At 45.2% G+C, this 26468-nt stretch overlaps 2 protein-coding genes across 4 annotated transcripts; both read right to left on the bottom strand.

Annotated features, from left to right (window-relative positions):
- Positions 1-9393: 9393 nt before the first annotated feature.
- Positions 9394-21475, bottom strand: mtap (methylthioadenosine phosphorylase). Of its 3 annotated transcripts, none has more exons than XM_076973778.1 (8): positions 21329-21475; positions 20761-20847; positions 20458-20516; positions 20149-20316; positions 14772-14874; positions 14299-14538; positions 11472-11594; positions 9394-10318 (listed from the first exon to the last, which is right to left on the bottom strand). In XM_076973778.1, exons 1-8 carry the CDS (start codon positions 21350-21352, stop codon positions 10280-10282), a joined length of 843 nt encoding a protein of 280 aa, XP_076829893.1. In that variant the 5' UTR covers positions 21353-21475; the 3' UTR covers positions 9394-10279. The 3 variants fall into 3 exon arrangements, with proteins under 3 accessions (XP_076829893.1, XP_076829892.1, XP_076829894.1); XM_076973777.1 differs by lacking the exon at positions 21329-21475 and adding an exon at positions 20955-21091; XM_076973779.1 differs by lacking the exon at positions 21329-21475 and adding an exon at positions 20936-21087.
- Positions 21476-21639: 164 nt separating this feature from the next.
- toporsa (topoisomerase I binding, arginine/serine-rich a) lies at positions 21640-25929 on the bottom strand. The gene is made up of 2 exons (XM_076973776.1): positions 25514-25929; positions 21640-24713 (listed from the first exon to the last, which is right to left on the bottom strand). The coding sequence occupies exon 2, from the start codon at positions 24708-24710 to the stop codon at positions 22095-22097; it is 2616 nt and encodes an 871-aa protein (XP_076829891.1). The 5' UTR covers positions 24711-24713; positions 25514-25929; the 3' UTR covers positions 21640-22094.
- Between the last annotated feature and the right edge of the window lie 539 nt (positions 25930-26468).

Below are 26468 nucleotides of genomic sequence, written 5' to 3'. Positions count from 1 at the left end.
AAAGCTGAACGGTTCTAGCCAAAATGACACTTCAATAGTTTACAGTCAGTGTCATATAAAATTGAATGTACAGGATCCTCTTTGTGGATCACTGATCATGTGGGAGTGGGAAGAAGATCCCACACTGAGAACTGCTTCTACATGTCATAACAGTCAGTCATCTTCAAAGGTAGACTTGGTATCATTCTGACAGACAACCATCAACCATCAGGTTTTCTAATAGTGTTTAATATGGTCAGGTACTAGAGTTAAGATTTTAGTGCCATGTGCCTCAATAAATGAGATTTTGCTGAAGTCACGCTGCTACAATTTCACCTGGCACATGCCGCTGAATAGGTCTCGGTGGACGTGGAGGAAGCTCTGAAGAGATAAATGTTGTGGACTGCAGCTATTACCTCTAAAATATAAAAGCTAGTTTTAAAATTATAAACACACACAGATTCAAAATTAGTCAATGGCCCTTGTAAAATCAGAAATACAGAGCTTCATGGAATGGGTTTCCATGGTCGAGCAGCTGCATCCAAGCCATACATCAAGTGCAATGCAAAGTATCGGATGCAGTGGTGTCCAACATCAGTATGTGACCTCACAAAATATTTATATTACACAAGCAGTGTGTGTGTGTATGTGTGTGTGTGTGTGTGTATATACACTGCTAAAAAAAGACATCCTAGATCTCAATGAATAAAATATTCCAGTTGAAAATCGTTATTTATTACATAGTGGAATGTGTTGAGAACAAAATAACAAAAAAATTATGGAGGTTTGGAGTTGAAATCATACTCAAAATCAAAGTGGAAAATCAAATGGCTCATCCAACTTCAGTGAAAATTCCTCAAGACAAGTTAAAATGAGGCTCAGTAGTGTGTGTGGCCTCCACATGCCTGGGCATGCTACTGATGAGATGGCGGATGTTGTCCTGAGGAATCTCCTCCCAGACCTGGATTAAAGTGTCAGTCAACTCCTGGACAGTCTGTGGTGTAATGTGGCGTTGGTGGATGATGTCCCAGATGTGCGTGATTGGATTCAGGTCTGTGTAAAATGTAGGCCAGTCCATAGCATTAATGCCTTCATCATGCAGGAACTGCTGACACACTTCAGCCACATGAGGCCTAGCAATGTCATGCATCAGAAGGAACCCAGGGCCCACTGCGCCAGCATATGGTCTCACAATGGGGATCTCATCCCGGTACCTAATGGCAGTCAGTGAACCTCTGGCTAGCACATGGAGGTCTGTCCGGCCCTCCTAAGAATTGTCTCCTCACACCATTACTGACCTACTGCCAACCGGTCATGCTGGAGGATGATGCAGGCAGCAGAATGTTCTCCACGGCGTCTCCAAAGTCCGTCATGTCTGTCACATATGCTCAGTGTGAAGCTGCTCTCATCCGTGAAGAGCACAGGGCGCCAATGGTGAATCAATCTTGGTGTTCTCTGGCAAATGCCAATCGCCCTACACGGTTTTTGGCTGTAAGCACAAGCCCCACTTGTGGACGTCATACCACCCTCATGGAATCTGTTTTTGACAGTTTGAGCAGAAACATGGATATTAGCAGAACCACTCCTTTACAAGGGATAGCTTGCTAATTGCCTCTTATTTCTACCTGTTGTCTGTTCCATTTTCACAACCGCAGGTGAAATTGATTCACAATCAGTGTTGCTTCCTAACTGAAGAGGTTGGTTTCACAGAGGTGTGGTTGACTTGGAGTTACATTGTGTTGCTTAAGTGTTTCCTTTATTTTTTTTTAGCAGTGTATATACACTCACCGGCCACTTTATTAGGTATACCATTTGAGTGTCGCAACAGAAATCGAGTCATCAGAGCAGGCAATGTTTTTCCAATCTTCTATTGTTCAATTTTGGTGAGCCTGTGCAAATTGTAGCCTCAATTTCCTGTTCTTAGCTGACAGGAGTGGCACCTGGTGTGGTTTTCTGCTGCTGTAGCCCACCTGCCTCAAGGTTTGACATGTTGTGGGTTCAGAGATGCTTTTCTGCATGCCTCGATTGTAACGACTGGTTTTTTGAGTTACTGTTGCCATTCTATCAGCTCGAACCAGACTGGCCATTCTCCTCTGACCTCTGGCATCAACACAGAACCGCCAGTCATGGAACTGCCACTCACTGGATATTTTCTGTTTTTCGGACCATTGTCTGTAAACCCTAGAGATGGTTGTGCATGAAAATCCCAGTAGATCAGCAGTTTACTCAGACCAGCCCGTCTGGCACCAACAACCATGCCACGTTCAAAGTCACCTAAATCACCAGTTTTGAACTGCAGCAAATTGTCTTGGCCATGTCTACCTGCCTAAATGTACTGAGTTGCTGCCATGTGATTGGCTGATAAACTGGAAGGGGGGGGGTGGCTTGGGGGAATTGTAGCAAAGTACACAGTTTCCAGAGAAACTGTTTCTCACTACACTACACTTTTTCCTTCCCACTTCTCACTGCAATTTTTCCATATCTTACCTAAGTACATTGCAGTTGTGTGGTTAACACTTTTGCCTCTCAGCACTCAGGGTCTTAAGTTCAAGTCCCTATCTGAGTAGAGGTTCTATGTTCTCCCGGTGTCTGCGTGGGTTTCCTCTGGGGTCTCCGGTTTCCTCCCACAGTCCAAAAACATGGAAATTATGTAAATTGGCAGTCCCTGACAAAAACATCTCCCCGAGTGTGTGACTCTGTGTCTCTTCATGTTCAATAAAAACAGTTGTCAGATTGTCTGTGCATGAATGTGTGTGCTTGTATGCCCAGTGGTGGATGGTGCTCTGTCACTAGGGTCTGTCCTCTCTCCTGTCACACACACGCACACACAGTACATGTATACAGGATTATGGGTATTTGTATATGAGACTACAGAAACAGGAGTGTGGAAGGTTACACCACAGTTGTCCCAGTGGACAGGATATAACCACACACTGGAAGATTGAAGCAGGAATTTCTTTTACAAGCTTGCCTTTGGGCATGTTTAATTATTTAAGCGAGAACTGAGAGATCAGAACAATGATGACTTTGTTATCACCTAAAATACAAACTGACTGAGGAGGAGCAGTTACAGGCAGCCTAAGGATGAACTCTCTCTCCTTAAGAAAAACAAGTTCCCTAGTGTCATGGTTCAGGCCAGAGCCTGTTGAACAGGAACCCACACGGTGGAGGCAGAGGCAAGCGTTTGCAGACAGGGACTCTGTTTACAAACGGATCTACACCCTGTCCTTAAACCTTTTGCCACGACCCACAGACAGCCGAAGGGCACTATTGTTAGCCATGGGACTGCTACTTGGCTAAATGACTTTGTACTACAAATACACGTGACAAATAAAACATCTTGAGTATGAGTATTGACTGGGTAATAGTGACTGGGTAATAGTGACTGGGTAATAGTGACTGGGTAAGAGTGACTGGGTAAGAGTGACTGGGTAATAGTGACTGGGTAATAGTGACTGGGTAAGAGTGACTGGGTAAGCTGTACTTTAGTCACATCAGCCTTCCAGACAACCTTTCTTTCACTTCTTTGGTTGTAGATTGCAAAGATCAGCATTTGTGTGTCTTACAAAAAAGCTGCTCTATTCTCTATCAGGATGAAGAGGGGATTTCCAAGGGACACCACGTTAGTCAAATAGTTACGCATTGTCAACTAGGTCTGTGCTAATACAAATCAAATACGTCACTGAATTCAAATCTAAAGTAAAAGTCCCAACTTTCCCATCTGCTCCAACAAAAAAATAGAAAAACCAATAGCAATCACATCAGCCACAAATGTATTTTTAAGCAAAATTAAGCAGAGCAAACAAACAAAGCAAAGCCCCATTGTCAATACCTAATGAGTTTGCTTACATCCAGCTGGACACAAATGAACACCAAGGGTTCATTAAACATGGCGAATAACATTATATGTGAAGTTTCAGTTTAATCTCGTGAGATCCACAAACAGGTCTGCGGGAACATAGGAAGCTGACACTACTTTCAATTATTAGTTTCAGTTATTATTAATATCTCTTAATAATGAAACCTGAAGATGCTTTTGTACAAGTGCAAGTGCAAAAGCAGAATAAACCAAAGAATAAACTCACCTTAGCTCTGCTCTGCCCTACCGACCATGCTTCAGCATAACTGAGGAAGAGAAAGACCACTCAATGTTTCAAACAGCACAGATCAAACTGAATATCAGCTGTCAACTGTATTAAAAATCAGATGAGAAAACTGAGATTCTCACAAATATTACAGAAATCTCCCATTATGGACATGGAGGGATCAAAGTGATGGTGCAGTTGGAACACTACCTAAACTTGAAGTACAGAACAAAGGCAGAGTGACTCACCAACAGACACAGCATGCTGTCCTCGTTCAAAGCGTGACACTATGTGATCGAGTGATGCACCATCATGCACCGTCATGTACTGCCCAGCATTGTAGCCATGAAGGTTGACTCCAACAACTGGGGTAACTGCAGCCATGAAGGCTAATTCCCACTATGTGGGTAACTGGATTGGGCTCCTATTGAAGTTTCACCCTTCCATGCCTGGAAGGCCACCAAAGCTCACTGAGGGGCATAAATGCTTTTCTTTCTTCCAGCCAATTGATTATGCATTCACAGGCATTTTTAAGGCCACACACAAAATTATGCACCGAGTGCAGCTGTACCCCCAGTGCCCTGCAAGACAGCAAGGTGGGCAGCTAGAATACATGTAGTGATTCTGCTTATTAATTTTTTATTTATTAATTTTAACATATACTAATGTTCAACTAAGGGCACTGTTAACCTGTCTGCATCCAGTGCCTTCTTTAAAAAAAGTAAAAATTATTATTTTTAATGGTCACCAAAACATCAGTTTGAAGCTTAACGCATGTGCCAGTATTTTTGTGATTTGGGGGGGGGGCTGGGCAATGACACTTTGTAATTGCTTAAAGACTAATAAACCTGTAAACACATTCATGGTTCATGTGTGAGTTTTAGATTCATAAAAGTTCTGCACTTTGAATAGAACAGCAGCTAAGGCTTTGATTCACTGTTTGCAAATAAATAATATATTTCATTACGTAAACCATGTAAAATTGAGCTTTCCTGTGTCACTGCATTTTAAACCAGAGTCCAACATGGGGAGTTGTGGGCTTGCCAGTTTTAGCCCTAGACTGAGTATGAAAACACAAACTTAGCCACTGCCTTCCCAAATCTCTTCTAAGACCATCAGTGTGAACAAAAGGAGACTGTTTAACAGGCCAGGAAAGAAAGGAAGGTTTTTCCTTCCCAACATCAGTAGCCTACAACAAAACACACTGTAGCCAGTGCGGACCCTCATCAGTCTACACCTGGACAGAGGATGGCTCCTTGCTCTGCCAGTAATGGAATGGCTGGGGATTTCCATGCTACGGAACCGCTACACCCACAGAAAACACAAAAAAACACTCAACCTGACACTTCACTAATTACAACGCTGGAAGGTGGCAGGTGGCACACACATTTAGGCGGAATTAGGTTGCAAACTGAAAAAAGATTTATTTTCTTTATTGGTTCAGGTCCAACTAGCTTAAAAGTGATCACTTATAAATTATAAGTGTATTATAATTATTTATAATTATAAGTATTTATTTTTTCACTCGCTTTTAAAGGTGTGTTGGAGTTAGGGTTGCCACCTAGGTCTGACAAAAAACAAGGACACTGTAATACTGACACAGTATACGGGGGGGGGGGGGGGGGGGTAGCTGCGAACGTAAAATGTTACCGGGGGGGGTGTAAAATGGACACAGCGAGACAAAAGACAGATTTAAAGTGTGCAGAAACAGTCTACATTGTCGTTTGAACTAACCTAGTGAAAACCGGGACATACATTTTTTTTGCCGGGACCGAATATTAAAAAGAAGGAAAACCGGGACAGTCCCGGGAAAACCGGGACAGGTGGCAACCCTAGTTGGAGTAGACGTTTTATTCAACTTCTTTCAACTTTTAACCACTGTTATTCTGATTAACAAAAAAATTTCTAAAAAAAAACATTTAAATAGAGATTTTGTATCAAAACGTTTTGCTATTAATATAACACGAGTTCGTTCCTTCTAAATAAAACGTATTTTCAACTAGACACTGAAAATAACCACTGGATAAGCAGGTGTAACATAAGGATATGTAACAGTTTAAGAAAAATGACTAATTGAATCAAATACGGGGGCTCTTGAGATGTATTTCGTCTTCTTCCATTTAGCTTGTGACGATAATGGCCGTCATGTTGGTAGTTCATTATCGCTGGTGCCACAGCATGGGTGTAACCAGCAGCGTGTTCATCGCCACTATCGGAACGCACGCACGCGCGCGCGCGCGACGCCAACACGGCCCGTCAGTGGGCTAGCTTCATAGCTAGCTAGCCATCGTGCTACGTTAACTAACCAGGCGGCGTCTTGATTCGGTGTAACAGCGAAAGTCACTGACCATGGGAAGCGTTTAATTTAGCACGTGTTCCATAACACGTATGTACCTTTATTAATTCACCGAGTGTCTTACAGTCCCGTATTTACTTTTCTCGTCAGTCTCAGACCGACCTGCCTATATAGTTCCTGAATCAGCTGTGTCCGCGCATGCGCAGAACGCCACTGCAGCGCCGGTGACGTTAAGGAGTCAAAACAGAGACAAGCCCGAACAAATATCTCGCATATGATCACTCCGTAGGCTACCTTTCGGCGTATTGGCGGATTTTCACTTCGCATCGAGGAGCTCTAAACTTGACCGACCCTGCAAACACACAACAGGGAAAATAAAATATGCCGCTCGCAATGCGTTTGCTCTAACATCCTGATCGTTTGTTTAAGGTACCTGTCAAACAGAATCTCGAGGTTCGTAAAACAAACCCAACTCGGACGGGATAGGATGCATAGTAGAGATGAACTCGCGTCAGCAGCCGCAAATGGAAACACAGGAGTTGTTGAATCTTTACTACGAAATGGAGCTGATGTGAACGGCGTGAATAGTTTCGGGAGGACACCTATTCAGGTAAGCTGTCAAAATGTCAGCTGTTTTAAATGTTGTAGACTGATTGCCACCATCGATTTGAGAAGCGTTTTATTTTGCACAGCTCAAATGTTAAGAGTAGCTCACACACAGAGGCAAATGTTTTTTTTCTGTTTGTTTCTTTCTTATTCCAAATATGCATCTTAACAGCACACATAACATTCATAAAAACATTTTGTTTTATTGCCTCGCCTTAAAAAAACGCTGATGCCTTCATACTCGAACGAAATTTGTATCGACCACACTTTGACAAAATTTGACACAAAAAGGAGCAGTGAATATTAGTAGCCTACATTCTAGCTACTGTTGTATGACTAAATTAAAGGGAAATGCTGTAGGTAATACAAAGGCCTAAGTTTTTAAAAAGAAGATCGTATGATTAAAGCTATAGCGTACAATATTTAAATTTTGCAACTAAAAATCGTAAAATAACGTTGTCTTTTTTGTTCTTAATTATAGAACAAACTAGAGTAAAATACAATTAGGACCCTTCCAGCTAATGTTGTATTGAATAATGCCATATAATTCAAGACGTGTGAAACGACTTATGTAACGTTAAATACGTCTTTAACTTAAAAAAAAAAAAAAAAAAAAAAAAACTTTAAAGTTTTGAAACGTCTTTAACTTCACAGGTGATGATGATGGGCAGCACCCCGGTGGCGATCCTGTTGCTCATGCACGGAGCAAACCCCAACGTGGTGGACGCGCATTCGGGCGCTACCCCGCTGCACGACGCTGCAAGAACAGGATTTCTGGACACTGTCAAGGTTTTAATTCAATGTGGTGCTGATCCGCACGTCAAGGATAACAAGAATTACAGACCACTGGATTTGGCCCAGCTAAACGGACATCAGGAGGTTTTCGATTATTTGAATAACATTTAAATGTGCTATTTATTATCCTTTCAATCCACCTCTCCCCTTGCACTGATTACATTCATGTTGGACAGTCAAGTTGGACATGAAAGTTTGTAGTTATATATTTCCACAGGAGTTTTATTATAATTTTTTTCGATATTTATTGTTTATATATGCGCACTACAATTAGAACGGTTTTAATTGAATTATGTGTTTGAATTTATAGCATATAGCTCTAAATTAAATAAACTCGGTTTTGCTGAATTATATGTAAACTATAAAATGCACTTAAGGTTTTTAATTTATCACTGAAAATATCAGGTAATTTTTCCCACTACGGTGTATCTGTTGCACTGATTTGATAATACGCAAATCTTTTATAAAACAGTAGATTAAAATTAAATTGAAAGTTAAATAGAAACGATTTATCTTTCGTCGGACTCGGTGATTTCTTGAAGAAAAAAAAACTTTTTTAATTAGAGAAAATTGGGAGTATTAAGATATTTAAACCATCTTTTCTATTATCATTATTTATTCTTCTAATTTCTTATTTTGCTACAATTAAAATGTCAGTCCACTAATTTTTTTAATTGGCATATGTTCATATGTCTTCAAAGTGAAATATACTATTAGACTCGTCCGTTTCTTCAGTGCGTCTTACTATTTTTAATCTCGTTTTTCAGGATTTTAAATTGATGCTCGGTTTATTTTCTTGGGCTGTCACCCAAAACGTGATACTGATTTATATTTTAGAAAACGTCAAAGGTTCGCCGTATAGGTTTATTTAGTTTGCATGTTGTCTATTGTCTGCTGCTTTTATACTGTCTTGTCCTAAATGCAAGCAGACGCTCAGACAACACAAGTGACGCCCCGAATCGCGAGCTTATCATTTACAACCAGACGGAGCTCTGCAAATAATTTTGACACAGTAGTGCAAAATGCTACACGCGCAAGCGAACAATAAGCGGAGACCAGAGGCGCGTGCACAAAGAACCAACTTTGTGTCGGAGAAAATGCTTAACAAAAATGTCCGGGTGCTATCGCCTAATATCACATTTCTATACACAAATTTCCTTTATTTATTTTTTGTAGATTTTAAGGTGGTAATATAATATTAATTCAAAAGTAAATATACAAGTTAGGTTTCATTTTGCTTACCTGTCTTAATTTTTGTACCCACATGTTCAGCATTGTTAGTGAACAATATGTGGATTTTTTAGACTACTGCATTAGTTAAGAAAAAGGCTACTTTCGGTTTTATTGACTGGATCCAGAGTTAACATCAGAATTAAAGGCTTGATGTTCAGGTCTTCACAACCACCGTGACTCGGCTACTGTGTTTACGTCAAATTATATACATACGCCTTTTATTTTAATGTCAATATGCCAAATAGTGCATGATTCCATCAAAAATATCGAAGCAGTATAAACAAAAGAGTCAAGAAATATCATTACACCACACTAAACAGCATATTTTAGAGGCCATCCAGAGACTTTAGAAAAATAGATGCTTTGTAGTGATTGTCTCCCAAAAAGAACCATAGAACATCTTGATTATATGATTTATTAAAGCCACAGAAGGCATCAGAGTAGTTGATTATTGCAATGTAAGAGCGTACAGTGTACATGTAAAGAACAGGACGTCTGTGCATAACACGCCTACACACAGCCAAGTCACCCAGCCAAGCCACTTCCTGGTTTTCAAAGTGAAACCAGCACGGTGGACACACGTTAATATCATGTGAATGCCTACCTCAAGAAAAGAAAATAAACACCCATGGTTTGATTATAAATGGTGGTCATTTATTTTTACTCTTATTCACCACTGCCACATACAGAAATCTCTGGTCAAGAGTTTTCCTCCCACAGCAATAGACGTCTGTACCTCTCTAATCCAAACAACATTTACATTTTAATAGCAACCAGGAACTGGACAGAACTGAAAGGTTAGCAGAGGTCAGCACTCTGACACAGGATAGCACGGCTCCCCTGATCATCAGCACCTAACTCAAGCAACACACGAGGGATGCAAGATTCAAGTGATTTGAGAAAGCATCCCCTCCTAAAATCTGACCCCTGCAATGTTCTAAGGCTTACAGTTCTCTAAAGGGGAAAAAAGACGATTGATGAACGGAGTTCTGTCCGTAAACAGGAAGTTAACAGGAAAACAGAGGAACATGAAGAGCCATGTTGCTCATGTAATGAACCTTGAACATGGTGTAAAATGTGTCCATTGTGATGTAAAATGCGTGCGTGTCCACCGTGTTAAGCTTCGTTAATGGTAAAGCGGGTCTAAAGAGGTCTGAAGCACAGCATGGACTCTGTTTCTAGCCGGTGACTAATAGAAGAATGTGGAGTGTGTGTGTGTGTGTGTGTATGTGTGTGTGCGTGTGTGTGTCAGCTGATTCAGTCTTCCATCAGCGTCGGAGGAGCATCACTGCCTGGGCAGCATAACCGCAGAGCTCGCCATTGCCTGCACAAACACAGAGGAGACACACACGTCAAATACACACCACTCGTTCAGGCACACAGACACACAGCTCGTACAGTGTGGGGTATTCCCCTGTGGATCATTCAGTCTGACTTTCATACAAGAAAACAGGCAGGCAGCTTTTCCCCCAGGTGCTATTTCTAAGAACAAATGAGGTTCAGGAAGGTGCTCAAGCGTCTGAGGCCTGGAGAGAGAGAAGCCCTCTGGTTGCCTGCGTTTTCTGCGTTAGTGTCTGGGTCCAAAAAAAAAAAAAAAAAAGATTGAATAAAGCTAATGAAGTGACTCAGTGCTGTGAACAAACTGTGTGCTGTGTGTGGTGTTTCAGTCAGAGCTCGGATCGGTTGCTCAGTCCAGCAAAGCTGCAGTGAAAAACCGTCTGGAGGAGGAGCGAACCGTAGAGGAAACATTTGGCCTGTGCTCGCCACACAGGTACACCGGGCATAACGCAACGCAGCCTGCAGATTAATGCTCGAATTATCTGTGCATAATATCAAGATGTTATACAGAAACGTGTCAGGCTTCACACATGGAGGTGCACAGGTTTGCCCATCATTTCTTGTAAATGGTATCTGACGATCATACAAGGCCTACAGGACAAGCCGGATTCCAAAACTGGCGATGTGTGAGGCATGTGGTTTGGACTTGATTACAGTGGCATTGTCTTAGCCATTCAGAATGTGAAACATCTCAGCCATCTCCAAACCTGGCACGAGTCCCTAAAGCTCCGCCCCATCCACATCACCTGGTGTGGCCTGGAGCACACCTGGTACACCACTGTTGCCAGCAGCAGCATTTTAGTTCATCAGTCTGAGGGCGAAATGCAGGAAACTTGTGTGTGTATGTGCGCGTGCCAGAGGAAGCCTTACTGTTCTTAGAGATGACCTTCTCATGTGTGTGAGTGAGGAAGTCTTACTCTGTGCTCAGTGAAGATCTTCTCCTGTGTGTGGGTGTGTGTGAGAGGGGAAGTTTTACTCTGTGCTCAGTGAAGATCTTCTCCTGTGTGTGTGTGTGAGAGAGGGGAAGTTTTACTCTGTGTTCAGCGATGGTCTTCTCCCGTGTGTGTGTGTGTAAGCCTTACTCTGTGTTCAGCGATGGTCTTCTCGTGTGTGTGTGTGTGTGTGTGTGTAAGCCTTACTCTGTGTTCAGCGATGGTCTTCTCCCAGTCTGTCTTGCCTAGCAGTGGAATGGCAGTCAGCAGGATGTTGCTGGCTTTGCTGGCATTCTCCTTCATGGTCTTCAGGACGTTGTCCACACAGACCTTAAAAGACCACATTAGGTTTTATATTTAACATGCTACAAGCATTCTAGAATTGATTTAAAAATGATTGAGAGAATGTTTGACAATATCAGTGTTATCACTCCTGTAATAATATATTTTCTAGATCATCACATCACACACATCAGACTGATTCTACTATAAATTAGGCCAAGATGTGGGTTAAGAGCCCAACACACAGCACTGAGCCAACATGAAGGCACTCTTAATAAAACACTCCCACAATCCCACAATGGTCAGGGAAGCCTCTCTAGAATCTGTCTCACTGATCAGTTTGTCTCACTGACAGTGGGGTTTTGTTTTGTTTTTTTTTTTTGCATCCTGTCATGTAGAAAGTGCCCATACCAGTTTTAACATGAACAAATGAAACTACAACTATAAAACATCTATCAGCTGGCAACAACTTACACATTATCTAGACTCATCTGTTGTCTGTAAATACAAGATTGTCCAGATTGGAAGACTGAAGTATCGTCTCCAAGACACAACAGCCCTTCCCTCCCGTAGATCAGTGATGCAGAATTAAACTCACGAGTCACGTGGTATTCTGAGTAGTTATTTCAAACCTGCATTCAGAAATGAAACTGAATGTTTTTTTCCTTAAAGACCAACATGATTACTTCCTCCCAGTGGTCATTCAGAATGGAATGGAGCCAAAACTCCGTGAATAAAATCAAAGTGCCAGCAGACCTCAGGTCAAACTAAAATCGACAAAAACATAAGGAGGGAAGCCCAGGACACCAGGCCCAGGACACCAGGCCCAGGACACCAGGCCCAGGACACCAGGCACAGGACAGAAACAACCCAGATCTCACTTCTCCACTGTAGCTTCCCTTTGAAGGAATATCGCCATCACCACTGTGCCCCTGTGGACATTAAGACACCTGTGGACACTTTTCCACCCAGGGCGTACCTGTAGGCTGGAGTGTATTGAGTACAGCGCTGTAGCTGACCGAGCTACAAGAGGCAGCGAGCACAACCGAGAGATCTAACACCCGGGTGCTGTGAGTCAAGAGTGAGTCAGCGCGAGGCTGCCCTCACACCGGACACTGTTCCGGAGGAGAGAAGGAGGAGGAGGAGGAGAGGGAGGGAAGGAGAGAGGGAGGGAGAGCGCCTGCCGGAAGGATGTGGTGTGGGCGGGGAGGGGAGGGGGGGGAGAGTTTTAAATGCAGCAGGAATCAAACGCTGGTCTTACAGCAGCTGCTGGCAGACGCTCAGTAATCCGGCCAGCGGAAGTGTTTGCTGAACGCATCTGTGATAAGGACATTATCAAACTGAGTTGTACAGAGGTGTTAACCTGAGGTCTCTCCTAGCGTCAGTAAACATCAGTAACTCATAGACTAATGCAAAATAAACTTTAGTTTCCGGATCCAATTGGCCAACCGAAAGAGCTGCAGAAACATTAAGCAGTTTCACATCTCCCTTTGCTCACCACTAACCTCCAGCTTCATACTGACCACCAGGGGGCGAGACTGAGGGGGGCATGCTGAGGGTGAGTGGGCCCTATTACAGCCAGATACGGCACTCGTCCTCTTCACCCACAGCCATACACGACACCATCAGGGGTTCTGGATAGAGCCCCCCAAGGAAGACGTCTATTCTAGAGCATGATGGGGAAATGCTTTGTTGCTCACTGTAAGCCTTACTGTAATACTCTTCCAATGACATTTTGATTAGTACCATTTTCCTAGTTTATTGTAGATAAATATAGTATAGTATACTTTCTCTGGTAAAATATCTGGTTTCTCTTAACTTTCAGGATCACAATTTGTATTAAAATAGAGCTCTTCGCAAAAAGTGCAGTCACTAATGAACCATCAGTGTCACAAACCCTGATAAATGTGCTCACCCAACACTGTTAATACTGGTCAGAGAAAACCCCCCCCACCCACCCCACCAATATCCGGTCAGCAGGCAGTGATGTGGTCAGTGTGGTCATCTGTAAGCAGGTTGGGGTGAGCTGCTTCTGACAAAGGTGCTAATGAATGTGCCCTGATGATATTTGGGTGAAGGATTGCTGAGGAAAGTTTATGCATGTATGGACAAGATTAATATTTGATTAGTTTATATTTCCTCCTCTTGTTTTACTGCCACCAAAGAAATCTTCATTAGTCTGAGATTATAGAGGGAGGTCGTGATGAGGAATGCTGGGTACTGCATGTGTGTGGGATTAGTCTAGGAGCTGCTAAATGATGTCAGCACACACACACACACACACACACACACACACACACACACACACACACACACACACACACACACACACACACACACACACACACACACACACACACACACACACACACACACACACACCTACCTCTTTGGATGCTCTTTGTTCCAAGTTTAGGACCTGACTCATGATTGTGAGCTGTGTTTTCATGAACAGTACTGGCAAACTTTGTAGTTTGAGGTTTGGACTGTTATTGAACCCTAACATTTGTGAAGCTTTAAGAGTGCGACCACACACTCACACGCAGGTGGGCACACGCAGACACAAACACACACACGCAGACAGGCAGACACACACACATGCAGGCAGGCAGGCAGGCAGACACACACAGGCAGACACACACAGGCAGACACACACAGGCAGGCAGGCAGACACACACACACAGGCTGGCAGACGTACACACACACACGCAGGCAGGCAGACACACATGCAGGCAGACACACACATACTCACTGCTTCCTCGTGCTCCTTCCAGCAGTCATAGTCGGTTGCCAAGGCGATGGCTGCGTAACAGAGCCCCGCCTCTTTGGCCAGCACCACCTCAGGCACAGTGGTCATGTTGATGATGTCGGCACCCCACTTCCGGAACATGAGGCTCTCGGCTCGGGAGGAGAAGCGAGGTCCCTCGATGGTCAGCACCACCCCCTGGGGATGACATCGGAGACCCAGACCCAACGCTACCTCCGCCAGCACCTGAGAGGAGGATGGTGGGCAGGAGCGATACCATCTCAAACACGCACACACAAAGGACTGGAAGAGCATGCAAGACCACACGACAGGTTGTGCACCTTAATACCGTTACACACTGGACACTGGAACACCATCTTCCTGCCACGGCTAACGAGAGCAGGAGAGTGAGAGAGCGAGAGAGTGAGAGCGCGAGAGAGAGAGAGAGCGAGAGAGAGAGTGGTTTGAGGGGGCCTGACCTCTCTGGTCCTGGTGCAGAAGGGTTCAGCCATAGGAATGTGACACACCCCTGGAGCACAGCTGTGGCATCCATCATAAAACGTCTGAGCTCGTTTCGTAGTCCTGGCATTTACAGAGAGACAGAGAAGGTGTATCCACTGCCGTCATGTCCCATCACCCACACACATGCCATGTAAATTACGTCTGATTAAGGGTGCAGACAGGAAACATTGACTCTCAGAAGCCAAACTCCAACATCTTTCTATCAAGGTCTGTTTTACTACAGCACCTTCCAGAGAGCTTCTGGCCGTTTTACAGCTTTCAGTGCAACAATTGTGGACACAGATGCACTAGGATTGCAATGAATATGCAGCATCATTACTGACGGCAAAATATTCAGGAAAGAATCATCAGCAATGCAGGACTCATGATTTGCCCTTTTTGCTACTTTGCTTTTTTGCACTTTTGCATTGTTGTCTCAAAATGGCTTCAGTGACATGATGCAAGAGTTTGCAAGTCAACACAACCGAACAGTGCTGCCCTTTAGACATTGGGATCCATAACTGACATCTTACTTCCCCATTTTAAATATAATTCTATCTTTAGTACATTTAGGTGCATCAGAAACAGGAAATCCCAGCTGCGTACAGGTGAGAGAACACACACACCGTTCTGTTTATAACTGAGAAACGGTTCTCTGCAGGGGATAGACAGACAAGTCAGAGATGATGTTAGAAACGTCTTACAAGAGTCAGCAAAAAGAGCAACATGGAGAGGAAAAACATCAGCACCACACATGACAGATTAGGAATGTTACACTGCTATTGCCATGGCGACGCACCAGCGGTGGTACGTTTGGACTGAAACCACCTGCAGCGCTTTTCACTGTGACACTGCGGTTTCCAGGAGTCTCACACACACACACACACACACGCACACACACACACACACACACACGCACGCACACGCACACACGCACGCACACGCACACACGCACGCACACGCACACACGATTTGATGGAACTGTCTGTGTACCACGCAAATGCAAACCGTGGATCAGAGGCAGAATGCATCTCTAGACAGAACAGCTAATGGATAAACCTCTAAGAACAGAAAGGGCTGATCTAGGTTCAGGATTATGCTGGATGTAATCCTGCACAGACTACACTCTCTGATCCTGGACCAGGTCTTCAGCTGCTGTCTTGGTAAGACACAAACATGGAAGAACAATACAAGTATCTTTAAATCCTTCATTTAGTTTATTACTCCGTTTCCCCATGCATGTGTCCTATGCTCTATATACTGTATATATCCTGTATCCTAAGAATTATATGCAGGATTTGGACAATTAAATTTAAGTCATTTTAGTGTGGGAGGTTTCATGGCTAAATTGGATCAGCCTGGTGGTCAATCTTCATTACTTGCACATTGCACCAGTAAGACCAGAGTGTGAAGGTTCAATATGCAGGGTACAGAGTTTTGCTCAAAATATTGCAATGCACACAACATTATGGGTGACAGACCAAAAAGAGGACAAATTCAAACGAGGACAAATTGTTGGTGCACGTCTTGCTGGTGCATCTGTGATCAAGATAGCAAGTCTTTGTGATGTATCAAGAGTCACGGTATCCAGGGTAATGTCAGCATACCACCATGAAGGACCAACTACACCCAACAGGATTAACTGTGGACGCAGGAGGAAGCTGTCTGACAGCGATGTTCGGGTGCCAACCTGAGTTGTATCCAAAAAACATAAAACCACGGCTGCCCAAATCACGGGAGAATTAAATGTGCACCTCAACTCTCCTGTTTCCACCATAACTGTCCGTCGGGAGCACCACAGGTTCAATATACACGGCCGGGCTGCTATAGCCAAACCTTTGGTTACTCGTGCCAATGACAAACGTTTGCATTAAAAAAAAATTGCATTCAACTCAATGCAACTAAAGGCATGCAACTCAATGCATTTAGGCATGTAGACATGTCCAAGACGATCTGCTGCAGTTCAAAACTGGTGATTTAAGTGACTTTAAACGTTGCATGGTTGTTGGTGCCAGACGGGCTGCATTTCAGAAACTGCTGATCTACTGGGATTTTCACACACACCCATCTCTAGGGTTTACAGAGAATGGTCCACAAAAGAGAAAATATCCAGTGAACAGCAGTTCTGTGGACGCAAATGCCTTGTTGATGCCAGAGGTCAGAGGAGAATGACCAGACTGGTTTGAGCTGATAGAGCGGCAACAGTAACTCAAATAACCAGTTGTTATATTGGGGGATATTTTCCTGGCACACTTTTGGCCCATTAGTACCAATTGAGCATCATGTCAACACCATAGCCTACATGAGTATTGTTGCTGACCATGTCCATCCCTTTATGACCACAGTGTACCCATCTTCTGATGGCTACTTACAGCAGGATAACACGCCATACCATAAAGCGCAAATCATCTCAGACTGGTTTCACGACAATGAGTTCTCTGTACTCGAATGGCCTCCACAGTCACCAGATCCAATAGAACATCTTTGGGATGTGGTGGAACAGGAGATTCACATCATGGATGTGCAGCCCACAAATCTGCAGTAACTGCGTGATGCCATCATGTCAATATGAACCAAACGCTCTGAGGAATGTTTCCAGTACCTTGTTGAATCTATGCCACGAAGGATTAAGACGGTTCTGAAGGCAAAAGGGGGTCCAACCTGGTACTAGCAAGGTGTACCTAATAAAGTGAACGGTGGGTGTATATACAGTTGAAACCAGAAGTTTACATACACTACATATAAAAAAAAGACACATGCATTTTTTTTCTCACTGTCTTGCATGAAATCAGAACAAACTCTTCCTGTTTTAGGTCAATTAGGATTAAATTGCCTTAAATAAAATAAATTTAAAATGCCTTAAAAATTCTCCCTCTAATTATTCTATAGAAATAATTTTGGTAATCCTAATTGACGTAAAACAGGTAGAGGTTTATTCTGATTTCATGTGAGACAGTGAGGAAAAAAAATGCACATGTGTCTTTTTATACAGTGTATGTAAACTTCTGGTTTCAACTGTATATAACTCTTAGGAAAGGATACTGTTCTTAGTCAGAACAGAAAAATGCAGAATAAGAATGTCATTTCTCAGCATAACTGACTGACAGCACATATACTGATGTAAGAAACAGAAACAGCACAACTACATAACTCATTAATCACCATGACGACATGTATTTTCTGGGGATTGGCAGGGAGAATCCTAACCCCTTAACCTAAACCCTAAGCACTAACCACCATCCCTAAACCCTAAACTCTAACCGGTACATTCCTGCAGGGCAGTTCCAGACGGGACAGACTGGCTGCTCTGCGTTCATGGTCGACCTTGTCGAGCAGGCCAATTCAGAACTACAACTACACAATTCCACAAGTCGGTTAGGAAACCATGAGGAGGAACTAATGTAAACTAATGAAGTTCCTGCTAACTGGGTAAGAACCAACCCCCCCGCTTTGTTCAGCAAGGTAAAGCAGTCATACCATGTCCCTCCCCCCCTCCCTCACCCACAAACAAATTGCAATGACAAACAAAGCATTTCCCAATCATGCTCTGGTTTGACTGCCACGTTTAATGACAGTGGAATACAATGAAAGACAAAGGAAGTGGGCAGGTCTTCTGGTGTTGTGGGCTCTAAATTTGGAAGGGAACAGGGTGAGATTTTTAGAGAGTTCAATGCTATAATTCTATTACTCCTTATTACTATCTTTAAAAACAAGATTGCCTGAAACTATTTAAACTCTTAAAGGCTTCTGAGCCTCATATTAACACTTGGGGCAAACCAGAACTAAAACTGACTAAACGTCATCTAGTGTGAAAATACTGACCACGTCACATTTAGTTGTGATTAAAGAAATAATATATTGATGGAGATTCAGCTTCTTAGAGCACAGGTCATTCAATACGGTGTACGGTGGCTGGCAGGAGGCAAACCAAAATCCTGCTTCCCAGACTGGCATAGCTGGAACACGGACACATATTTAAAACCCTCACTACAGACTTGAATGGTTGGACTACTGACAATATCTTGGTGTTGTGCCAGATAAAAGGTAATACGGCAGCATTTTAAAAGCCTATATGGTGGTAGAACAGCAAGAAGGAAGCAGGAGGAAACAATCACGTGATGGTCGTCCCACAAAACCTCAGTCCAGCTCAGCGTCTTCGCCCGGGCTGCAGTGAGAGCAGCCGTATGCCAGCAAACGTGGTTTCCCACGGACACTCTGTTGCATCTTGGGTTGCGGCAATAATAGATGAAGTGTTTGCACTTTCGGGCCTAACAGGCGCGGTGCGGTCTGCAGTGTACAGACTCAACATACCACCACCTGCCGGTCGAGCAGAGATTAACTTAATCTGAACTGAAACACAGATAAAGCGTATTCCTGTGACCCCAGCCTCCTGAACCCAGAAGAAAGAATTCAGAGTGGAATAAAATCTCAAAAGATCATCTTCAGATCACAGTTTACAAATGTGCACCGGCAACACCCCACCGCCACCACTTCAGAGATCAGAGAACTGATGATATGTGAAAAACGTTACATATCGCAGAGACTGCATTCTTCATTACTCTGCAGCTGATTGGCTAGCTTGGTCTACATAGTGTTGGGTATTTTTCCAGTGGGTTCCAGTGAGTCATCAGTACACGTGGACGAACTCTGTGATGGATCTGTGACCTGTGATGACCTCTGAGCCATCTAGAGGTGCAGTGGTCTATAGGAGCCAGATATGGGATACCACTGCCCAACAGCCAGAGATCCAAACACACGGCATGGTCCAACAGGCAAGCACTATGACACTCTGGAACAAAGATGGGACTCCACACCTTGAACTACGCCAAGACAGCGGAGGGAGACCGAGCAGGACACACGGACAGCCGAGGGAGACCGAGCAGGACACACGGACAGCCGAGGGAGACCGAGCAGGACACACAGACAGCGGAGGGAGACCGAGCAGGACACACAGACAGCGGAGGGAGACCGAGCAGGACACACAGACAGCGGAGGGAGACCGAGCAGGACACACAGACAGCGGAGGGAGACCGAGCAGGACACACAGACAGCGGAGGGAGACCGAGCAGGACACACAGACAGCGGAGGGAGACCGAGCAGGACACACAGACAGCGGAGGGAGACCGAGCAGGACACACAGACAGCGGAGGGAGACCGAGCAGGACACACAGACAGCGGAGGGAGACCGAGCAGGACACACAGACAGCGGAGGGAGACCGAGCAGGACACACAGACAGCGGAGGGAGACCGAGCAGGACACACAGACAGCGGAGGGAGACCGAGCAGGACACACAGACAGCGGAGGGAGACCGAGCAGGACACACAGACAGCAGAGGGAGACCGAGCAGGACACACCTATCGATGAACTGGTCCGGCAGGACTACGTCCCCGGGCCGGATGTCCTCTTGGAGCGAGCCGCAGGCCGTGGTCACCAGGACATGTGTGCAGCCTTCCTCCTTCAGGGCCCAGATGTTGGCCCGGTAGTTCACATCGGAAGGCATGATCGTGTGCTGTCTGCCATGCCTTACAAGAAAACAATACAGGTTAGCGTCTCTCCTTCCATTAACAAACTGAACTCTGTTCGTCATCTAAAATGATGAAGAAATTAAAGAAGAGTGAAAAACAAACATTGTTAATGAAATGGATATGTCGCAGTGGATTTACCTGGCAAGAAGCACACAGCTGACATCTTTGATTTTGCCAACAATAAGTGCATCTGATGGCTGGTAGATGGGGGTAAAGTGTGTAAGAGCAGTTTACATTTTACTGTCACTGCAGGTCTAATAGCTACACAAACAGCTGTGTATAAAGTCGACATAACGTCCATCCTGTGAGATGAATACACTACATGCATTTAATCTATGAAACACAGATCATTTGAGTGTGTCTAAAAAGGGTGATCGCAGGGTTATGAAGGAATCCATGATTGTGTGTTTACCTACTTTGCATGAACAAACTTCAGCTCACCTTTCCATAGGGAGTGTCCACAAACCGCTCCGTCCTCTCCTGCAGGATGTCTGGATCATCAAGTCCAGATCCGCCGATTATACCAATCTAACAGGAAATGGGATTATATGACCATTTAAAATATATACGGCAACTTTCGTCTGGTCTCAACAGGATGAGTAACGCTTACGGTTACCATTGAGAAGGACATTTACAAGATATCTCCAGGGATGTTTTGTTTTGTTAGCTTTCATTCCGTTCAGTGGAGCTCTGTGGGATTACAGTAATTTACCACTTAACTGTTACAACGAGCTGCCTAACGACGAGGATAACGTTCACGCCTGCACGTTACATGTGGCACGAGAACCGTTACGGTCGCAGGTCGGGCAGGTCTGCGCGTGACAGGTCACGTGGTATCAGGGCCTTAATACTGAACCGTTGACCTGAGTAGTACATGTGCATCAACTTCAACTAACCACATCATTTGGTGAGAATTCGGGGGTTTTTTTTCACTTGTGAACGTATGACCACAGTAAATGTGAAGTATCCCATTAGGAAGTACTAAAAGTGCAACGACAATGAACATTACCTTTATTTGCGTTCTCGTGTCCATGTTCTCGCAGATGCAAAAGAAAATCAACCCTCATATGTTCCGCATGTGGTGCGATTTCTATGGTAGCGCCCGCGTGCTTCTACTGCAGCAAAAACTGCATCCCTCACTGACTAGAGGTGTATTACTGACCCCCCGTGGTGGTATCTCGCTATTACCTCGTCAAATTTGTTTTAATATTTATCTTCACGATTGATCATGAGGTATAAAGGTATGGTAATAAAGGTATGAATACATTTAAGAAAAGCATGTAATACAGTTGTATAATTACTGGTAAAGATGTAAGTTAATTTAGCAGCTAGAAACAAATATCTCAGCCCTTTTAACCCGTTTAAAGTGCACATCACACCAAAAATCCATTTAGACAGTTTATTGCTGTTCACTTCTAAACAGACTCGTATGTCAGTTTCAGACAGCCATGTTCCATGTGTTTTTAACAGATAATAGTCCTGGAACAACAGGGAGGTTGAACTAAAGACATTTAGCCAAGTTCTTAATCCCTGAGAACAGCTCATCCATCTCCTCAGATACATATATAATACCATCAGAAATATCATGTCATTACCATAAAATAAACCAATTCAAGAGATCAATTACCACCCTTTAAAATGACAAAAAAATCTAAGAAAATAAATGATTTGGCCTGTGCATTAAAACCAGCACATACGCTTTTAACTGTTTCTGTGCTCGGATATCATCTTGTATGTTCGTCTATGTTTAGGACACAGATGACCTAATCAGTGGATCAGTCACCATGGGGCTCTTCAGATGAAATGTTCACACCACCCGTTAACACTTGCTGCTCCCCAGGCTGCAGTGCACCTCCCAGTGGCTGGGGGGATGCAGTCCGGCTGGTGGTACCGGTCAGCTCTGGTGCATCTGCAGGTCCAGCTGGTGTTGTGGACAGCGTCTGGGCATCTGCAGTGCAGTGTGGGAGTACGTGGGCGGAGTCTGTGTCCGCGGCGATGTTCGCGGCCGCCTCCTGGTCAGCGTCGCTGTCACTGGGGACGGTGATGATGGCCGGGCAGCCATGCGTTCTCCTCTCCTCACTCCTCTTCCTCCTCTTGCTCTTCTTACGTTTCTTCTTCTTCCTGTGACGTTTGCTGCTCTGCTCTGTGACCCCATCCTCATAAATGATCTCTACACTGGCACTCCTCCTCCTCCTCCTCCTCTTCTTCTTGCGATGATCCTTTCTGCTTCTCCTTTCCTCCTGGGCGGTGCCTACCGAAGTCCCGCCTCCAGATGTCTGCCCCGTGTGCAATGATTTGCATTTGCGCTTTCCGCTGGGCTTGTGCCGTGACCTCCTGTGTGAGGAAGGGGAGGAGTTTTTGCAGCGGCTCTCTGAGCGCCTGCGATCCCTGCCATGGACTCCTCTGCTCCTACTTTTACTGATTGAGCATGCACGTGACCTGGATCGGGAGCGTGCCTGTGAGCGTGCCCGTGAGCGTGACCGGGAGCGCGCACGAGACCAAGAGCGAGAACGTGAGTGGGACCGGGAGCGTGCACGAGACCTAGATTGGGAACGTGTGCGATAACGGGACCAGGAGAGTGCACGAGAATGGCTTCCCAGTCTCATGTAGCTTGTGCTGGTCTCTATGTGAGACCTGCTGCTACCGTTCCTCTCAAAACCGTGGAGGGGGCAAGGGGGACGGGACGACAAAGAGCTGCCACTTGTCTCTCTGGCTCCTGTCCTTTCCCTAGAACGAGGACTCCGTGAACAACAGCACCTCCTCTGGTGGTGGGATGAATGCTCTCCATCTCGATTTCTTGACCCGGATCCATCCTTCCGTCTGTTCTGGGAGTGGCGACTTTGTTTGTCCTCAACCTCACACCGATGGTTTTTTGGCGATGGCTTTCGTCTTTGAGATGGTCTGCAGTGGTGCTCTGAATGAGATGATCTTGCATCGCTGGATGTCTGTGGAGAGGTCCTGCACCTGCGAGACGGCTCCTCTTTGGCTGCTGAGAAGCTGGAGGGTTGGCAGCTGGGCTCGGAGCGGTTGGACGCGGGCGAGCTGGGCTCTGAGGTGAATCGGATATGCTGGGGCAGGTGAGGCTTCTCTGCCCGCTCTTCCTGCACCGATTCCTCAGAATCAGATGAGAGCTGCACCAGCTCGGGAGTCCTGTCCACCGTCGGCTTTACAAAGCCTACGATTACACAGTCTTCCTCACCACTGCTGCCACAATCTTCCTCGTCTATGTGGGCGTCGGCCTGGGCAGGAGGAGCTGTGGACGGCCCCGCCTCCTCCGCGCTGCTGTCGGTGTCCGAGTCGGTGGCCGGCAGGGTGAAGACGCGCGTGGCCTCGCCGGAGTAGGACGGGCCCGGGGTCTCGTCGTCCCAGGCCGTGTGGCTGAGCGTGGCGGCAGGGCTGGAGCCTGTCTGGGAGACGGACGCCTCTTCGTCCTCAGAGAGCGCAATCACAGACGAGTCCGAGCCTCCGCTCTCCTCGGCGGCGGGGGCGGGGCAGTCGTAGACGGCGTGCTGGTCGTACGCCTCCACGTTGAAGGGCGCGCGTGCGAAGCTCATGAACTCGTGCAGAAAGTGCTCCGTGCGTGAGAGCAGGAAGGGGCGGAGCTCCTGCAGCACAGCCGGGTCCTGCATGTCGTAGCGGGTGATCTGGGACATGATGATGTGCTGGACGATGTTGACCAGAGAGCCGTGGGTGCCGTAGAGCACGGTCAGCTCGCGTTTGATCCACGGCACCAGCCGGTGGAGGCAGGCTGGGTTTCTCCGGAAGAACTCTGCTGACGTCTCCCGGGATCGCCCTCCGTCCCGAACGCCCCGGACCCACAGGCCCCTGCGGTACAGGGTCCTCCGGAAGCGGATCATCTCCTGCTCCTGGGGGGTGCGCAGTGGCCGGCCCTGTGCCTGCGCCCGCCGCCACACCGACAGCCTCGCGCACATGCGCTGGAAGCCCCGGTCGTTCCCACGATCCACCGCGCCCGCCAGACCCTCGAACATCACCCCGTGGTCGGGAGGTGGGGACGTGCGCCTGGCGGACGGCCTCCGGCCACCTGTCAGCGTGGTGCGGTACCGGAACCTCTGACCCGCCAGGCTTCCAAAGGAGCCATTGTCGGTGGGCCGCAGGTTGAACTGTTTGAAGTCATCCTCAGCCTTTATGGAGTGGTAGATGGAGTTGAACGGCTGCTTGCATAAGGGACACTCGGCTTTGTTCTTGGACCACTCGTGGATGCAGCGGAAACAAAAGCGATGCAGACACGTATCCACATAAGAGATGTTTTTGAACTGATCTAGACAGATGGGGCACTTGGAGTCTGGGGACGCTTCTTTGGATATCACCTTCGACACAGGGGTGGATGAGCTCTTTTTCCTGACACGAATTTTCATCTTGGTTGATGCCATAATCTGGAAATACAAATAGTTATCATTAGTAAAAATTATATCATTAGTAAAAAATATCATTAGTAAAATTGTTCGACATTATGACCAGGTGTATTCTGTAGGTCTGACATCCCTTAGAATTTTACTTTTTTGTCTTTTGATCAACTACTCATGCATTTTTATCTGGTTTAATCAAAAGTACCACATTCAAATAAGAAATGTCCTACTGAGAAAGCCTAATAATCTGTGTCAGGAGTTGTTTTCCAAACTCGGTCTAGGCCCCCCAAGTACTAGTGAAGGGAAATCTTAATGCTTTTGCATATAAAGACATATTAGACAATTGTATGCTTTCCACTTTGTGAGAACAATTTGGGGAAGACACTTTTGTGTTCCAGCATGACGGTGCCACAGTACACAAAGCAAGGTCCATAAAGGCATGGCTGGATGAGTTTGGTGTGTTAGAACTTGAGCGGCCCACGTAGTGCCCTGACCTCAACCCCATATAACACAACTGGGATGAACTATTGTGGAAACTGCAAGCCTGGTCCTCTCATTCAACATCTATGGAAGCCTTTTTCTGCTTGAAATCCATATAGTAACTCGTTAGTATTGCGTTATTACGAGATAGTAAGTCAATTATGAGATAGCATCTCAGTTTAAAAAAAACATTCCCACAGACCCACTCCAAGATCTGAGAAAGAGGAGTAGATGCTGTAATACGGGTGAGGTGTACTAACTCCATATTGAGTCTAGAAACCCGAGAATGTGTCCACGACCATCAAACGTTTACAACGTCGAGCCAAACACACCCGTTTGAAACTTACCGGATCTCTTTAAGCGTAAGGTAAAGTTCTCGCTTGGCCGGGCGGGTCATTTATCGTGACCGAGCCAACCGTCCAGTGCTCAAAATGTGTCCATGATATGAATATGGCGAGTCACGCAAGACGAGCTGACCACACCGTCCCGGTCGCCTACTTCCACCGGCTAACTACGGGCTAACTACTAAGTTAGACATCTCCTATCTAGCTATCTATATCTAGCCGAACTGGCTAAAACAACAAATAGTCACTATTATGACACGAAGTAGTAATTTCCTAGCGACTCACAATGATAAACCAAAGTAAAATATCACAGACGTCGAAAATATCATTAAGCTAAGCTAAAGAGCTAACTATATTTTATAATAATCGTTATGTCACCAACGGCGCTGTAAAGGAAGTGAAAGACGACGATTTAACGCTTCCGGTTTATCGTGTCAAAATAAAACAGCCACTTATATTTACCCTTACCTTTTCTAAAAAAATAAAAAATAAAAAAATAAACTATTCTCACCTAATAGAGCTTTTAGAATTTTGTATACCTCTCCTTGTTTAATGAGTACGGCGCACTGCTCCTAAGGAATTGGACTGCACATGAAAGCATGAAAGTACAGTACAATACATATTTTTTTGCATGAAAACAACATGGGAACCTAGAGACTTTAAGCATAAGCAAAAAGTGTTCTACAAGTGGGGCAAGTCTGAAAACCTGAAATCCAGCCGAGAATCGATGTAAAGAGGGTGTGGTGGCTCCGATGTAAATGGCTCTGTATGGCACTTTTTATTTAAACCTTTTTGGCTCACATTAACACTGTTACTCATGCACAAAACTCACTATCCTGAAAAGTTGTATTCCACGATTCCCTGGAAACAAAGTCCTTATTCGTACCAGATTTATGGAGCTAGCCAGGAGACACCCAGACTAGGAGGCAACCAGGCTAAGAGACATACAGGCAACAGG

This window comes from Brachyhypopomus gauderio, chromosome 15 (genome assembly GCF_052324685.1).
Source record: "Brachyhypopomus gauderio isolate BG-103 chromosome 15, BGAUD_0.2, whole genome shotgun sequence".
Taxonomy (NCBI): domain Eukaryota; kingdom Metazoa; phylum Chordata; class Actinopteri; order Gymnotiformes; family Hypopomidae; genus Brachyhypopomus; species Brachyhypopomus gauderio.
Note: the sequence above shows the minus strand (reverse complement) of the source record. Positions and strands in the feature narration are given on the sequence as shown.